The 18,673-nt window shown below is 44.2% G+C and overlaps 1 protein-coding gene across 3 annotated transcripts in view; it reads right to left on the reverse strand.

Annotated features, from left to right (window-relative positions):
- tmem68 (transmembrane protein 68) overlaps window positions 1–18,673 on the reverse strand; it is a 151,093-nt gene that overhangs the window by 29,452 nt on the left and 102,968 nt on the right. For all 3 annotated transcript variants that reach the window (XM_056292926.1, XM_056292925.1, XM_056292927.1), the window contains exon 5: window positions 7,896–8,063. In XM_056292926.1, the coding sequence (XP_056148901.1) occupies window positions 7,896–8,063 (168 nt within the window). The remainder of the gene's footprint in view (window positions 1–7,895; window positions 8,064–18,673) is intronic.

The following is an 18,673-nucleotide window of genomic DNA, read 5'->3' on the forward strand; positions in this document are numbered from 1 at the left end:
CCCAATTTAGTGGCCAATCGATCCCTATTTTAATTCAAACACCCACCCTCGCACTGTATGCGTTCGCCAACTGCGTCTCTCCGGCCGGCAGTCTCGAAGGAGACCGCCTCGCCACTTTCGTGACAAGGCGACTCCAAGCCGAACCACTGTTCTTCCGACACACACAGAGACGCATTCACGTGACGAACCCAAGCCGACTCCGCCCCCCTCCCGAAGACAGCGTTGCCAATGATCGCTGCTTCGTCGAGTCCGGCCATAGTCGGATCTGACGAGACCGGGGCGCGAACCCCAGTCCCCAGTGGGCAACTGCATCGACACAGATTCTGCTGACAATTTAACATAACTTTCCTGTTTTTATCTGATAATCCTGTGTGTTTTGGCCTACCGATTGTTTCAAGCCTACCAATTGTTTCATGCCTGGCTGCTTGATTCCTTGGCCCCCCCAGCTGCTGTTGTTCTACTCCAGAACCTACGTTTGGTACTATATCAGCAAATATGTGGATCAACAGGCTGTTTATATGGATTATGTTCACCTGGATTACCCTATCTTTGATACTCCATCCAGTAACACCGTTACTTCAATACACGTCAGTGGAACTTCTACAACTATGACCCCACCTCTCTGAGCCACCACAGGCATTGCATCTTCATCGGGATATCGTTCGTTATTTTCGTCAGAAATAATTCATCGTGGAGCCCGTTGGAGCTTCAATTTCGATGACATAAAACCAATATGTTCCTTCTGGTCCTCCATTACTCATCCTTCAGGAAAGTCTGGACGGACTGTTGACCACAGCATGCTAGCTATCCTAGCCAGGTCAGCTAGCATCACACTGGACAAAAACATTCTCACCATCGGCTTATTTAACATCACTCGGTTACCAACAAGGAACTTCTACTTTATGATCTACTTAATGATCATTAAGTTTGATTTCTTATGCTTGACTGAGATGTGGCATAAACTCAATGACTTTTCACAGTTTAATCAAACTACTCCTCTTGGGTTTGTGTACACCTACACATCCGGGGGGGGGGGTGTCACAATAATTTAGAGTGAACAGTGGAAAGTGCCTTCTATAACTGTGCCTGTGCATATTTAATTTGAGTCCATTGACCTAAAAATGAATGGGCCAAATCCTAAAATGCTAGCCACTGTTTATTGACCACCCAAGCCCAATGATGATTTCTTAAACAAACTTTCTGTTTTTCTAATCTTCATATGTTCTTTGTCCTCTAATGTAATATTGCTGGGTGATTTTAATATACACACGGACAATGTCCACAATACTCTCACAAGGAATTTTACATCATGCCTGGACAGTTTTGGATTACAGCAATATATTGTTTTCCTACGCACTCCAGAGGACACATACTTGATCTGATTTGCTGCTCTGGTGTACTCCTCTTAATTGTATTGCATCTGATTTGTCCATTTCCGACCACAAGTTAGTGTCTTTCAATATTATCCAACAATTTTTTGTTATGTTCCATCTCATTCCATAGCATTAAGAAATTTGATTAATCTGCTCTTTCTAGTGCAAATGATAACCTCCCCAGTAAAGACAACTTATCCACCCCAGATGACCTGGTCTCTCATTACAATGATGGACTTCATAGTCTTTTAAACAATCTCCTTTAAAAACCCGGTCTGTTTCCTTTACCCACTCTGCCTCTTGGTTGACACCTCCATCACGCCAGCTTAAAGCTAAAGGCCATCATACATAATAATAATAATACATTTTATTTGTGGGCACCTTTCAGAGCACTCAAGGACACCTTACAGAACACAGTAAAAAAAACAAAAAACAAGCAGCACTGTATCAGCCAGCATAAAATCAAAACAAAGCAGGGTAGACAATAAAAAGTTAATACAGCAGATAAGTATAAAATCAACATCAGCACAAAACTCAATGAAGCGTGGATCAGACTGAATATGCCAATATGTTTTGAGATGGGATTTGAAGGTTGAAAGAGAGTCAATGTTGCTTTTTCTTGTGGGAGAGAGTTCCGTAGGCAGGTGGCAGAACGACTGAATGCTCCATACCCCATGGTAGTCAAGCGGGCTGATGGTGTAGTGAGTTGGAGAGCAGAAGAGGAGCTGAGAGTGTGTGTGGATATGAAGGAGTTCGTAAAGATATGAAGAAGCAAAGATATTAAGGGCCTTAGGGATGATGAGCAGGATCTTGAAGTCAATACAGTATTTAACAGGGAGCGAATGGAGTTGCTGAAGAACAGGAGTGATATGATCTATGGAAGAAGTTCTGGTAATGATACAGGCAGCTGAATTCTGGACCAATTGAAGCTTATGAAGACACTCGAGGGTAAGACCAAAGAGGATAGAATTACAATAGTCAATACGGGATGTAACGAGGGAGTGAGAATGGCTGTGCTTTTAGGTGTAAGTGACGGCCGAAGACGATTAATATTGTGAAGGTGGAAGTATGCAGACTGAGTAACATTGTTGATGTGTACTTCAAAAGATAATGTGCTGTCCAGGATGACACCCAGACTCAGCCTGAGATGATGGGGGAACTATAGAATTATCAATAGTAAGAGAAAAACTCAATTTTGGCCAAAGTAGATTTAGTGCCTACTAGGAGGACCTCAGTTTTATCACTGTTAAGTTTGAGGAAGTGGTATGAAAACCAGGATTTAATTTCTAGTAAGCAGTTAGAAAGGGAAGTGAGCGGAATAGTGGAGGTAGGTTTGGTGGATAGATAAAACTGGGTGTCATCTGCATAGCAGTGAAATTTAATGCCAAATTTTCTGAAAATGTGGCCAAGAGGTAGTAGGTAAAGAAGAGGGGTCCCAATACAGAGCCCTGGGGAACACTGGTGGAAACAGGAAAGGACGGAGATCTCAATTTTTTAAGTTGGACAAACAGTGTGGCCAGATAGATATGATCTAAACCAGTCAAGGGGGGTACCAGTTATTCCAATGGAAGCTAATCTTTCTAGGAGGATGTTGTGTGAGAAAGTATCAAAGGCTGCACTCAGATCAAGGAGGACAAGTATGGTTAAGAGCCCAGAGTCAGCTGCCATCAAAAGATCATTAGTGATTTTCACCAGTGCTGTCTCCGCGCTGTGCATGGAGCGAAAACCAGACTGGAATTGTTCAAACAGATTGTTGTTAGTCAAGTCAGCGTGTACCTGAGATGTGACTGTTCTTTCAAGTGTTTTAGAAAGAAACGGTAAATTTTAGATTGGGCGAAAATTATTCAAATTGTTGGGGTCTGCACCAGGTTTCTTGAGTAATGGAGTTATTGCAGCTGTTCTGAGAGACGAGGGAACAAAACCAAAGGTAAGGGAGGAATGTATGATATCAGTTATTAAAGAGGATAGAGAAGGTAAACAGGTTTTTACTAAATGAGTAGGAAGGGGGTCTAACTGACAGGTAGATGATTTGGATTTTGCGAATTAGACTAGCTATTTCTGCAACAGTTGGGAGTTTAAAACTAGATAGTGAAGAAGAGACGGGAACATAGAAGGGTGAATAAGATGAATTGTATGCAGTATTGTTTGACGAAGTCAATTGCTGATGAATATTTTCAATTTTGGCATTAAAAAAGGTCATGAAGGCGTTACACTGAGCAACTAAATACAGGTGAGGTGCAAGAGTGTCTGGTGGCCGTAAAATATTGTTTACCACGGAAAACAGGGTTCTAGTGTTCCCTTCACCTGATCTAATCAAATTTGTGTAATAAGACGATTTAGCTGTGGACAGAGACTCTTTATAATGAAGTATGTGGTCAATATACATGTCTTTATGAACAACAAGGCCAGTTTTCGTGTAAAGGTGTATGGTACGTCTTTATCCAAAGGAGTTGAATCAAGTGCAACTGGACTTGGTATATATCCGTGAAGATGTTTCGGCTCTCATTCAAGAGGCTTCCACAGTTCGTGCCTTTCTGACAAGACACTACACAAACGGATGGCCCAACACAGAAGACCAAACTCCTCAGGTCAAGACTCAGCAGTCTATCTACACCTAAAGGAGAAGACACACTCCTTCGAGGACAGCAACGTACCCATTTTGGACAGAGAAGATAGATGGTTTGAAAGAGGGGTGAAGGAAGCCATCTATGCAAAACTGGAAAAACCATCTCTCAACAGAGGAGGAGGTCTGCGACACCACCTATCTCCCACTTACAATGCCGTCCTTTCATCTCTACCCAGGAGACTCAAGAAGCCTAGCCTCCAAGAACAACAGTCGGTCACTAACGGCTCCAACGACTCTCATGACCACTGAACATTGAAGTCGAAATCAACACCCCCAACGACCGTCGCGGCTAAACAAAGGCAAATCAATAGCTCCGATGGCGACGGGCGCGGCCGGACATCGGAGCACAGGAGAGCCACGCATATCAATAGCTTCAATAACGACGGGCGCGGCCATAACATCGGTACACAAAAGAGCCACGCATATCTATGGCTCTGTTAGCGACGGGCGTTGGTAAACATCTGATCACAAAGAGCCACGCATATCAATAGCTCTGACAACGACTCCTGAGGATAAATACTGAGTCTCATCACCAGCCAGTCAGACTAGCTTGGTCTAGTCAGAAAGGCATGAACTGAGGAAGCCTCTTGGATGAGAGGCGAAACGTCTTCACGGATATATACCAAGTCCAGTTGCACTTGATTCAACTCCTTTGGATAACCATGACCTGGATGAATGAGAACATTCACAGACATGGTACGTCTTTACGTGAAAACTGGCCTTGGTGTTCATAAAGACATGTATGACAACCACATAGTTCATTATAAGGAGGCTCTGTCCACAGCTAAATTGTCCTATTATGCAAATTTAATTAGAGCAGACGAAGGGCACACAAGAGCCCCTTTTCCACGTTAAACAATACTTTACGGTCACTGGACACCTCACCTGTGTTCAATTGTTCAATGTAACACCTTCATGACCTTTTTTAATGCCAAATTTCAAAATATTCACCGGCAACTGAGCTCTTCGAAAAATACTGCATATTGTTCACCTTACTCACCCTTCTATGTTCCCCTCTTTTCTTCACTGTCTAGTTTTAAACTACCAACTGTTGCTGAAATATCTTGTCTCATTTGCAAATCCAAATCATCTACCAGTCAGTTAGACCCCCTTCCAACTCATTTAGTAAAAGCCTGTCTACCTTCTCTGTCCTCTTTAATAATTGATACTGTACATTCCTCACTTACTTCTGATCTTGTTACTTCATCTCTCAAAACAGCTGCAATAACTCCAATACTCAAAAACTCTGGTGTAGACCCCAACAATCTGAATAATAACAAATTGAATAATTTTCACCCAATCTCAAATTTACCATTTCTTTCTAAAATACTTGAAAGAACAGTTGCATCTCAGGTACACTGGTTCCTTGAGGGACAACAATCTGTTTGAACAATTTCAGCCTGGTTTTCACTCCTTTCACAGTACGGAGACAGCCTTGGTGAAAATCACTAATGATCTCTTGATGGCAGCTGACTCTGGGTTCTTAAGCATACTAGTCCTTCTTTATCTGAGTGCAGCCTTTGATACCATCTCAAATAATATTCTCCTAGAGAGATTAGCTTCCACTGGAATCACTGGCACCTCTCCTGCCTGGTTTAGATTATATCTCTCTGGCCACACTCAGTTTGTCCAACTGAAGAATTTGAGATCACAGTCCTTTCCTGTTACTACCGGTGTTCCCCAGGGCTCTGTTTTGTCCCCCCTCCTATTTCTTATTTACCTTTTACCTCTTGGTTACGTTTTCAGGAAATTTGGCATCCAATTTCATTGCTACATGGATGACACCCAGCTCTATCTATCCACCAAGCATACCTCCACTCTTCCGCCCTTTCCGACTGCTTACTAGAAATTAAATCCTGGTTTTCATACCACTTCCTGAAACTTAAACGTGATAAAACTGAGGTTCTCCCAGTAGGTACTAAATCTACTAAACCTGATTCAGTTTTTCTCTGACTATATACAATTCTATAGCTCCTCCTTGACTTCAGGATAAGAGTCTGGGATTCATCTTGGACAGCACATTATCTTTTGAAGTACACATCAGCAAGATTACTCGGTCTGCATACTTTCACCTATGCAATATTAATCGTCTTCGCCTGTCGCTTACACGTAACAGCACTGCCATTCTCATTCACACCCTCATTACATCCCATACTCCAGCTCTCTTTTAACTTATTTTTAGCTTTTGGTCTTCATGTGTGTATATCTTATACGGTGTTTGCTGTGTTTTTCTGTGTCTGTCTTGCACTGTTTGGTGATGCCACAGCCCTCATTTCATTTTTAACATGTGCCTGCACATTGTTTTTAATGACAATAAATTTGAATTGAATTGAATTGAATATTGACTACTGCAATTCTATCTTCTTTGGTCTTCCCTTCAAGTTTCTTCATAAACTTCAGTTGGTCCAGAATTCAGCTGCCCGTCTCATTACCAGAACTCCTTCCATAGATCATATCACTCCTGTTCTTCAGCAACTCCATTGGCTCCATCCATATTGACTTCAAGATTCTATTTCTCACCTTTAAGGCCCTTAATAATCTAGCTCCTACATCTCTTTCCAAACTCCTTCATCTTCACACACCCTCCCCTACTCTCAGATCCTATTCTGCTATCCAACTCACTACACCATCCGCCCACTTGAATACCATGGGGTATGGAGCCTTTAGTCGTTCTGCACCCCCCCCCCCCACACACACACACAAACCTCTGGAACTCTCTCCCAAAAGATATTCATAATGTTGACTGTCTTTCCACTATTAAATCCCATCTCAAAACGCACCTTTTCAAACTGGCAGATGATGATTTTATATCTAGCTGTTGTATTAACTCATTATTGTATACCCCTGCTTTGTTTTATTTTATGCTACCTGATACAGTGGTGCTTGTTTTTAACTGTGTTTTTGTTTTTGGTGCCCTTGAGTGCTCCGAAAGGCACACATAATTAAAATGCATTATTATTATCATTACACAAATTTTCTTTAACTTCATGCCATAATACAATATAATAACCGGGCCCATTCCTTGGGCCAAGGGTTAGAATGAGGTAGAAGTCTATTTGATGGATAGTGCCTTTCTTAGGATATGAGATGTTCCAAGTAATGCAATCTTCTGTAGTTCTTGTATTCTGATGTTACCCAGATTTGTTGGGTGTATTTCTCCATTCCTTTTTTGCAAGTCCCAGGGCTCCTATCACTACTGGTATTGTTGTGGTTTTCATTCCCCACATTCATTCAATCTCGATTTCAAGGTCTTTATATTTCAACAGTTTTTCAGTTATTATTATTATTATTATTAATATTATTACTTTAGTTTTAAAATGTGAATATTTTTATATGTATGCACAATGGAATTTCTGTTAAACCTACTGACTAATTTTCACAAATGGGGACGATTAAAATGTGTTGAATTAAAACGAACTGACTGCATGCAAATTTAAAAAGTGAGTGATAAAAGAAAATAAAAACAAAACGACTAAAGAAATACTCACTTAAATGGCCATACAATCAAGCTTATCAAACCAAACAATAAATGATATATATTTAATTGAATCAAATTCAAATGTATCAATAAATTTGAAATTTGAATTGTCTTTTCCAACATATAATGGGTTTTATCGATATTTTTTGAAATTACATTCATTTTCATAACTTATGAATCTATCTGTTTACTTTCATTTTGCCAATAACTAGTGTTTTCACAATATCTAGCCTATCATTATTTTTGTTACTTCCAACCCAATTAAAACTTGTGCTGAATATATATTACATAGTAGTTTTAGGATCGGGGTTATACATGTAACATCATTGGCAGATGAAATAAATCATATTCACGATCACCTATAAAAGAAGTCATTATACATGTATGTGTCCATATAATATTTGTGTATCTCCTTTACCTGGGATCTTGAAGAGAAAATGGTCGGCTACAGAGTGGCAGGTGCGTCCCTTCTGGATGATAACATTTGCCAGGAAATAGTAGTAGTCAATGGGGATAGCGCCATGGTAGTACACTATCAATGCTGCTCCTTTGTCAGGGATCTTCTCCATACCATGGATTTCATAGCCTGATGAAAAGATAAAGAATTATGTACATAAAAAAACTAGTTATTAATTTTGAACATTTGCATTTAATTATAGCTTCCCCTAATGGATCTGTATAAAATCTATTCAAGCCATCTTACCACACTTGATGACATGGTATGTTAGATTGGTAGGTTTGCTAAACAGACTTTAGGTTGAATGCCCAGTCTGGACATAAATTTAAACCTCTAAGACAACTTAATATGAAATATGTGCAGTGTTTTGAGTCAGAAGTTTTATTTTTCATTTCAAGTTTATTTGTCACATATAAAAGAAAGTTCAACCTTAATCTCATAATGAAATGCATGTTTTGCTAGCTCAACACAAGTGGGAAATAAAAGTATTCATAAAAGTACTTAGAGAAACCAAAGTGCAAGAACAGGATACAAGTACAAAAATTGACTGCAGACTTTGGTGGACAGTGTGCTACAGTAGATAGTGTCTGTACAATAGTAAGGTGACATATGCAGTGGTGCTGTAAACAGTAACCTTGTCCAATTAGCAGTAAACGTGTGCAAACATAAATGGAGTTATCAGTTTAAGAGTGTTATGGCTTGGCGGTAGAATCTGTCTTGAAACCTGTTGGTCCGAGGCTTGATGCTCTGGTATCTCTTGCCAAATGGAAGTAGAGAGAGCAGTTTGTGCCCGGGGTAGCCAAGTTCCCTGATTATTTTGTGAGCCTTCTTCAGGCACTCCCGGGAATAAATGTCCTGCATGGTTGCTAGATCACTGCCTGTTATGTACTCTGCCATTTTAACTGTCGTCTGCAGAGCTTTGCAGAACAGCTGCCGTACAGGCAGTAATGCAGACAGTCAGCAGGCTCTCAATTGTGCATCAGAAAAGGTTCGTAAGAGTCGTTGAGGCCATGCCAAATTTCTCCGGCCTGTGCAGGAAAAATAGTAGCTGGTGTGCTGTATTGGTCACCAGTGTCTGTATGAAGGGATCAAGACAAGTCCTCAGTGATGTAGACACAAAGGAACTTGAAGCTGCTGACCCTTTCCACTGGTGATCAATTGATTTGGATGAGAGCATGCACACCATCATGTTGTCTCCTTAAGTCCATGATCATCTCTTTGGTTTTGCTGATGTTGAGGGAGAGATTGTTATCCTGGCACCACCTTACCAGGGCTTTCACCTCTTCCTTCTAGGCTGTTTCGTCACCATCTATGGTGAGGCCAAGGACGGTGGTGTCATCAGCAAACTTGACGATAGAATTGGAGCTGTGGCGGGCCACACAGTTGTGGGTGAACAGGGAGTACAGAAGTGGGCTTAGCATGCAGTCCTGAGCAGTATCTGTGTTCAGGATCAATGAGGATGACATGATGTTCCCCATCATGAAGTGTGCCTGTCAGAAAGTCGAGTATCTGCTTGCAGAGGTAGCTGTTGCATCCCAGTTCCCTGAACGTGGTGACAAGCTTTGAGGGCACGAGGGTGTTGAACGCAGTGAACAAAATTCTTACATACATGTTCTTCTTGTCCAGTTGGGAAAGGGTGTACAGCGTGGAGGTGTGAAGGCATCGACGGTGGATTAGTTTGGTCTGAAGACAAACTGCAGTGGGTCCAGTGTATAAAGTAGTGATGAGATGATATGGGTCTTGACAAGCCACTCAAAGCTTTTCATGATGACTGGTGTGAGTGCTATGGGGCAGTAGTCATTGAGGCAGTTTACCTTAGCTTTCTTGGGAACTGGGATGACGGTTGGCTTTTTGAAGCATTTGGAGACTACAGACTGGGCCATAGAAATAGTGAATATGTCCATGAACACTCTGGCCAGATGGTGGAACAGACTTTGAGAACCCATCCCAGAATGCCGTTCGGGCCAGGTTCTTTGTGGCAGTTATCCTTCTTGAAGGTTGTCCTCATCTTGGCCACAGTCAGTGATAGCATGGTGTCTTCCGGTCCTACAGGTGTCTCTGCAGTGGGCTCGATGTTCATGGCTTCAAAGCAAGCGTATAAGGTGTGAGGCTAACAAATGTGGGGTACAGCTGGGTTTTACATTTACACTGCTTGCGGTGGAATGGTAACTGCGGTGAGGAGAGGGAAACCTTAACTTCTTGTGAAGAAATTGGGTCTTAACACCCTCCTATAAAAAGTAAACAAGATTAAAAAAAACAAACAGTGAAGATATCTGTTCAATTTATAAATTTAACATTTTTCCATTTTTAAAAACTGTGTGTTAGGGTCTGAAATATACAGAGTAAATATAAATATAGAGAGCCATCATGATACTATCACTCTTTTTTATTTTAGAAAAAAAATATTTGATCTCATACTCTTGATTCAGACCTCAATCCTGTAGGTGTGAGAGTCTGGAGAGTGAAAATATAAAACCTTTCCCTTTGGTGTAAGAGGGAATTTAAATTGCTTCCTCTTCTTGGAGATCTGACATGCTCGATGCCAGTTTATCTGAGAAAGGCCACTGGGTGATTTGTCTCTCTGAAATGCACTGCCACAGGGCTACACTGGTCCTGGGTTCGGATGCAGCTCCTGTGCTCTGCTATCCTGGTTTTTAGTGCTCTTTGCATTTTTCCTACATATGCTAAACCACATGGGAATTTGATAAAATAGATATATCTCTTGTAGAACAAGATATAGCTCCTCTTACTTTCATTGTTTTTCCTGTTATCAGTTGGGTGTATGTGGTACACTTATATGTAAAACTGCACTGGATGCATATGAGCCACACTGATAATTCACTGGTGGAGGATCAAGGAAAGTTGTGTTTTTAGCAGGTACACGATCAGATTACAACAGCATATGACTCAAACTGGGGGGACGTTTGTACACTACTTAAGGTACATATTTGAATTAATTTTCAAGTAGTGGATCAGAGTTCAAAATGTGCCAGTTTTTTTCAATATTTTTTTCCAAATCTATACAAAAAAAAACTGACACTAACTGCTGTTGTGTCCTGGAGACATCTTCTGACAGTTCCGCCGTTGAGGTTTTTGTTGGATCATGCTCTGTCTGGAACCTCCCCCTTGACCTATCTGCCTTGGGTGACTCTACCAGGAGCCAAGCTCCGGATGACATACAGTGGTGCTTGAAAGTTTGTGAACCCTTTAGAATTTTCTATATTTCTGCATAAATATGACCTAAAACATCATTAGATTTTCACACAAGTCCTAAAAATAGATAAATAGAACCCAATTAAAGAAATGAGACAAAAAATATTACACTTGGTCATTTATTTATTGAGGAAAATGATCCAATATTACATAGTTGTGAGTGGCAAAAGTATGTGAAACTTTGCTTTCAGTATCTGGTGTGACCCACCCTTGCCTTGTGCAGCAATAACTGCAACTAAAACATGTCTGGTAACCGTTGATTAGTCCTGCACATTGGTTTGGAGGAATTTTAGCCCATTCCTCCATACAGAACAGATTCAACTCTGGGATGTTGGTGGGTTTCCTCACATGAACTGCTCACTTCAGGTCCTTCCACAACATTTCGATTGTTTAAGGTCAGGACTTTGACTTGGCCATTCCAAAACATCAACTTTATTCTTTTTTAACCATTCTTTGGTAGAAAGACTTGTGTGCTTAGGGTTGTTGTCTTTCTGCATGACTCACATTCTCTTGAGACTCAGTTCACAGACAGATGTCCTGACATTTTCCTTAAGAATTCACTGGTATAGTTCAGAATTCATTGTTCCATCAATGATGACAAGCTGTCCTGGCCCAGATGCAGCAAAACAGGCCCAAACCATGATACTACCACCACAATGTCTCACAGATGGGATAAGGTTCTTCTGCTGGAATGGAGTGTTTTTCTTTCTCCAAACATGATGCTTCTCATTTAAACCAAAAAGTTCTATTTTGGTCTCATCCGTCCACAAAACATTTTTCCAATAGCCTTCTGGCTTGTCCACGTGATCGTTAACAAACTGCAGACAGGCAGCAATGTTCTTTTTGGAGAGCAGAGGCTTTCTCCTTGCAACCCTGCCATGCACACCATTGTTGTTCAGTGTTCTTCTGATGGTGGACTCATGAAAATTAACATTAGCCAATGTGAGAGAGGCCTTTAGTTGCTTAGAAGTTACCCTGGGTTCCTTTGTGACCTGGCTGACTATTACATGCCTTGCCCTTGCAGTGATCTTTGATGGTCGACCACTCTTGGGGATGGTAACAATGGTCTTGAACTTCCTCAATTTGTACACAATCTGTCTGGCTGTGGATTGGTGGAGTCCAAACTCTTTAGAGATGGTTTTGTAACCTTTTCCAGCCTGATGAGCATCAACAACGCTCTTTCTGAGGTCCTCAGAAATATCCTTTGTTCTTGCCATGATACACTTTCACAAACATGTAATGTGAAGATCAGACTTTGATAGATCCCTGTTCTTTAAATAAAATAGGGCGCCCACTCACACCTGATTGTTATCCCATTGATTGAAAACACCTGACTCTAATTTCACCTTCAAATGAACTGCTAATCCTAGAGGTTCATGTACTTTTGCCACTCACAAATATGTAATATTGGATAATTTTCCTCAATAAATAAATGACCAAGTGTACTATTTTTGTCTAATTTGTTTAATTGGGTTCTCTTTATCTACTTTAAGGACTTTTGTGAAAATCTGATGATGTTTTAGGTCATATTTATGCAGAAATATAGAATATTCTAAAGGGTTCACAAACTTTCAAGCACCACTGTAGCTCTTGGGATCATTGGTACACACAAGCACATGCTGCCCCTTGGCCAGGTCCTTCAAAATTACGATATGATTTACCGTTTTTATGCTGAAGACATTCAGTTATACATATCACTAAAACCCATAGATCCTAGTGCCCTAGCACATCTCACAATTTGGTTCTCTAACATTAAATCCTGGATATCCAATATTTTTCTCAAATTTAATGATGATAAGTCTGAGGTCATTCTGTTCGGTCCCGAAAATTCCATCAGCCCTTCTGTTACTAATCTTTGTGGTCTGTCAGGTAGTCTTAAGTAGGCTGCTATGAATGTTGGGGTAATATTCGATGCTAACCTCGGTTTTGATAATCAAATCAAACATGTTGTTCAGTCATGCTTTCTCCAGCTCAAGCTAATCTCCGAAATTAGGTCATTTTTATCAATTGCTGATCTGCAAAAAGCTGTACATCCTTTTATCCATTCTCAGCTTGATTATTGTAATGCACTTTATTGTGGTATCAGCAAGGGCTGCCTCCACCGCCTGCAGTTAGCACAAAACACCACTGCTCGGCTCATTACCGGGACAAAGAGCCATGACCATATCACTCCTGTGCTTGCCTCATTACAATGGCTTTCTATTATATTTCAAATTGATTACAAAATTGTATTGCTCAATTTTAAGGCTTTAAATGGTCTTGCTCCTACATACATATCTGATTTATTGTAAATGGGTTACAACTTGCAATTGGTAATTGTTTTAGAAAAGTGCTATATCTACTACTACTACTACTACTACATTCAGCTGCTCCCATTAGTGCTATATAAATAAAGTTATAAATAAATAAACTTATCATTCCCCACAGCTCTGGAACTCCTTATCTGAGGAAATTTGGCTAGCAAACTCAATGCCTTCTTTTAAATCACTTTTTAAAACTTACTTTTACAGGGAGGCTTTTTATAGTAAATCCACTGTTGCCCAATTTTTATTTTTTTATATTGTTTATATATTATACTTTTACAATTTAACATTTTTAATTCTTTATATATTTTTCTTTCATCAACATTTTTTTTTCTTGGAACCCCCCCCCCCTTTTTTTTTTCTCCCCAATTGTATCCAGCCAATTACCCCACTCTTCTGAGCTGTCCCAGTCGCTGCTCCACACCCACTCCCTTTGTTTTATAGCTTGGCTGTGAGCATTATTTTACCATGTTGTGTGGAGCAGACCTGGCGTTATGTGCTGTATTTGTATTGTACTTGGTTGTTTTATAGCTTGGCTGTGAGCATTATTTCAGCATGTTGTGTGGAGCAGACCTGGCGTTATGAGCTGTATTTGTATTGTATTTGGTTGTTTTATAGCTTGGCTGTGAGCATTATTTTACCTTGTTGTGTGGAGCAGACCTGGCGTTATGTGCTGTATTTGTATTGTACTTGGTTGTTTCATAGCTTGGCTGTGAGCACTATTTCACCGTGTTGTGTGGAGCAGACCTGGCATTATGTACTGTATTTGTACTGTATTTGGTTGTTTTATAGCTTGGCAGTGAGCATTATTTTACCTTGTTGTGTGCAGCAGACCTGGCGTTATGAGCTGTATTTGTATTGCAGTTGGTTCTTTTATGGATTGCCGGTGAGTATTATTTTACCTTGTTGTGTGGAGCAGACTTGGCGTTATGAGCCTTATTTGTATTGTATTTGGTTGTTTTATAGCTTGTCTGTGAGCATTATGTCAACTTGTTGTGTGGAGCAGACCTGGCGTTATGTGCTGTATTTGTATTGTAGTTGGTTGTTTTATAGCTTGGCTGTGAGCATTATTTTACCTTGTTGTGTGGAGCAGACCTGGCGTTATGTGCTGTACTTGTATTGTACTTTCTTGTTTTATAGCTTGGCTGTGAGCATTATTTTACCTTGTTGTGTGGAGCAGACCTGGCGTTATGTGCTGTATTTGTATTGTAGTTGGTTGTTTTATAGCTTGTCTGTGAGCATTATGTCACCTTGTTGTGTGGAGCAGACCTGGCGTTATGTGCTGTATTTGTATTGTACTTGGTTGTTTTATAGCTTGACTGTGAGCATTATTTTACCTTGTTGTGTGGAGCAGACCTGGCATTATGTGCTGTATTTGTATTGTCCCGCGCCGGCAGCCAATCAGCTCATCAGGGCTGGGCTTAGTCGTCAGGGATGGGCTTAAGTTTGCTGGTCTCCCAGCGCCCATTGTAAGTTTGTGCCGTAACCTCCTCGCAGTAGTGGTTACTCTTCCCTTCCGATGCATTTCTCTCTGAGTTTACCTCAGCCCTTGGTTTATGGTTTCCTTTGCAAAGTTTCCCTGTGGAAGTATCCTGCCGTGTTCCCAGTTTGGATTACCCGTGAGTTTTTTTCCTTGGACTTCCCGTTTTCTTGTCGCTCATTGCCCTCCTGTGTTTGACCGTTGTACGAGCAAGTAATAGAGGACGCCAGTTTCGGCTAACCCCATCTCTGTCTGGTGTCGTGCGCTTGGGGTCTTCCACAAACCCTAACAGTACGAACTGACCATGACGACCCCAGCCGGCACAGAGAGCGTACCGACCAGTCCAGTTCAAGTAGCTCTCATCAGACAGATCCAACTGACCAACTCCCACACCCAGCAGCTAGAGGCGGCCTCTGTTGCGGTGAGGGATCTTCAGACTCAGGTCCAGCCCCTCCAGGCCTCTGTGGGTAACCTAACGAGCCAGCAGGTGGCGTTGCTGAGCCAACAAGCAGAGATCCTGCGGCAGTTGCAGACCATCACAGCGGCTCTCACCACCCAGCCGCCGGGACAGCCTGCCACTGGAGTCATGGGTAACCCGCCCCCTGGGCCTGCTGCCCCAGTTAACCCTGTGGAGCTCAACCCAGTTCCCTGGGAGCCCTGCCTCTCCAGCCCATGACCATTTGATGGCAACTTTGAGACCTGTACCACATTCATCATGCAGTGTGAGCTGGACTTAAATCGCCAACCCAGCATGTTCACGTCTGATGCTGCCCGGGTCGCTTATGTGACCAACCTGCTCACAGGCCAAGCAGCTCAGTGGGCCACTGCTTCCTGGTCCATGAGGGCCAGTTTCTTCCTCACCTACGGGGACTTTGTGGCAGAACTACGGAAGGTATTCCACCATCCAGTCTGTGGCCAGGACCCTGGTGCTCGGCTGAGCAGTATCTAGCAGGGCAGTGGCAGTGTCAAAGACTACTCGGTGGAGTTCAGGCTGGCTGCAGCTGAGAGCGGCTGGAACGACCAGTCACTTCGGGTCACATTCCAGAGAGGTCTCAGCGAGGCTGTCAAGGACCAGCTAGCCACCCGGGAGGAGCCCACCTCCCTCGATGACCTGATCAAACTCGCCATCCGCATCGATGGACACCTCCGGGAGAGGAGGCGCGAGCGAACCCTGCGTGGATCCCCGTCCATTCCCCAGTCGTCCAGCACTCCTGACAGGACCCCTACTCCTGCTCGCCCCACTTTCCCTGTGGCTGTTTCTCCCTCCGCATCCCAGACCACGACGGGGGAGGAACCTATGCAGGTGGGGCGCACGCGCCTTACTCCGGCCGAATGGGAGGCCCGGTTCAAGGTGGGTCAATGCCTTTACTGCGGCCAGAAGGGACATCTGATCAGCGGTTGCCCCACTCGAACAAAAGACTAGGCTCACTGGGGCCCTGGGAGATCCTAGTGAGCTGCCCTTCCTGTTCCCGCCGTCCTGCCCCACAGAACCATGTGGTTAGTGTTACCCTGGCCTGGGCTGACCAGCGGCTCACGGTGGGTGCACTCCTCGACTTGGGAGCTGATGAGTGTTTCCTGGACTCAGAGTTTGCTTCCCAGGCTAACATCCCACTAGAGATGCTGGAGAAGCCCATGGAGGCCTTCGCGCTGGATGAGCGCTGCATGGCCAGCGTCACCCAACGCACCCACCCTGTCTCTCTTACCATAGCAGGGAACCATGTGGAGAGACTTCGGTTCTTCATCATCCAGTCCCCGTTAGTCCCTGTGATCCTAAGGCACCCCTGGTTCATGCAGCATGAGCCACACATCGCCTGGAACCTCCGGTACCATCATGGAGTGGAGCTCCTCCTGTCATGCCCAATGTCTCCAGGCTGCTCCCGCCCCATCCCCCCGACGTGCCCCTAGTGCCCCTCCTCCTGACCTCTCCTCTGTTCCTGCTGAGTACCATGAGCTAGGTGAGGTTTTCAGCAAGACCCGGGCCCAATCTCTTCCTCCTCATCGGCCTTATGGCTGTGCTATCAACCTCCACTCTGGTGCACCCCTTCCCAGCAGTCGTCTTTACAGTCTGACCATCCCCGAGAAGGCTACGATGGACGAGTATATCTCTGAGTCCTTGGCAGCGGGGCTCATTCGGCCCTTGTCCTCCCAGGTGGCAGCTGGATTATTTTTCATGAAGAAGAAGGATGGGGCCTCCGACCCTGCATTGACTATCGCCAACTCAATGAGATAACCATCAAAAAGAAGTACCCCCTTCCCCTCATGAGTTCCACCCTTGAGCCCCTCACCCAGGCTACTGTCTTCACTAAGCTGGACCTCCGGTGTGCCTATCATCTGGTCAGGATCCGGAAGGGGGACGAGTGGAAGACAGCCTTTAAGGCACCCCAGGGTCATTATGAGTACCTGGTCATGCTGTTCGGCCTCACCAATGCCCCGGCGGTATTCCAGGCTCTCATGAATGACATTCTCCGCGACATGCTCAACGAGTTTGTTGTGGTCTACCTCGATGACATCCCCATCTTCTCCAGGACCCTCGAGGAACATGTCCAGCATATCCGCCAGGTACTTGAATGTCTCCTCCGGAACCGGCTCTTCGTCAAGGCAGAGACGTGCCGGTTCCATTCCCCTTCCGTTTATTACCTGGGCTTCGTCGTTGAGAGGGGGCAGACCCGGGCCGACCCCCGCAAGATCCAGGCTGTGGTGGACTGGCCCGATCCCATATCCCGGAAGGAATTACAGAGCTTCCTCGGGTTTCAAACTTCTATAGGAGGTTCATCAGGAACTACAGCCGTGTGGCAGAACCTCTCACCAAGCTGAACTCCCCCTCCCAGCCATTCATCTGGTCCCCGGCTGCCCGCTCTGCGTTCCAGTACCTCAAGGAGAGGTTCACCAGCACCTCGGTCCTGCTCCACCCCGACCCCAAGAGGCAGTTCCTCATGGAGGTGGACGCTTCGGACACCGGGTTGGGGGCTGTCCTCTCCCAGCGGTCAGCGTCTGACCAGAAGGTCCATCCATGCGCCTTCTTCTCTCACCGGTTCCTCCCTGCCGAGGAGAACTATAATGTCGGGAACCGGGAGCTGCTGGCAGTGGTGGCTGCTCTGGAGGAGTGACGCCATTGGCTGGAGGGGGCGGAACAGCCGTTCACCATCTGGACTGATCATAAGAACTTGACGTTCATCCGAGCAACCAAGCGTCTCAATGGTCGGCAGGCGCGGTGGGCCAGCTTCCTCAGTCAGTTCGACTTCATGCTGACTTATCGCCCCGGGTCTCGCAACACGAAGGCAGACTCCCTGTCCCGACAATACTCGAGGAGGGAGCCAGCTACAGAGGAGCCGGCTCCCATCCTTCCTGAGGCCAGGGTGGTTGGCGTGGTTACCTGGGGCATCGAGACCGTGGTCAGGCAGGCGTTGCGCTCCCATCCCGCCCTGAACCACGTGCCTCCACACTGTATGTTCGTCCCGGACTCAGTCCGGTCCCGGGTTCTTCAGTGGGGCCATGCCAGTCAGTTTGCTTGCCAACCAGGTGTCCACCGCACCTTCACCTTCCTGGCTCGGCGTTTCTGGTGGCCCACCATGAGGAACGACGTCAGGGCCTTCATAAAGGCCTGCTCCATCTGTGCTCACACCAAGGCCTCTCACCAGGCACCCACGGGTCTGCTGCAGCCCCTCCCAACTCCAAGCCAGCCCTGGTCCCATGTGGCATTGGATTTCGTCTCCGGACTGCCGCCCTCCCAGGGTAACACTGTG

The sequence above is a fragment of the Lampris incognitus genome, chromosome 14 (assembly GCF_029633865.1).
Source record: "Lampris incognitus isolate fLamInc1 chromosome 14, fLamInc1.hap2, whole genome shotgun sequence".
Lineage (NCBI taxonomy): Eukaryota > Metazoa > Chordata > Actinopteri > Lampriformes > Lampridae > Lampris > Lampris incognitus.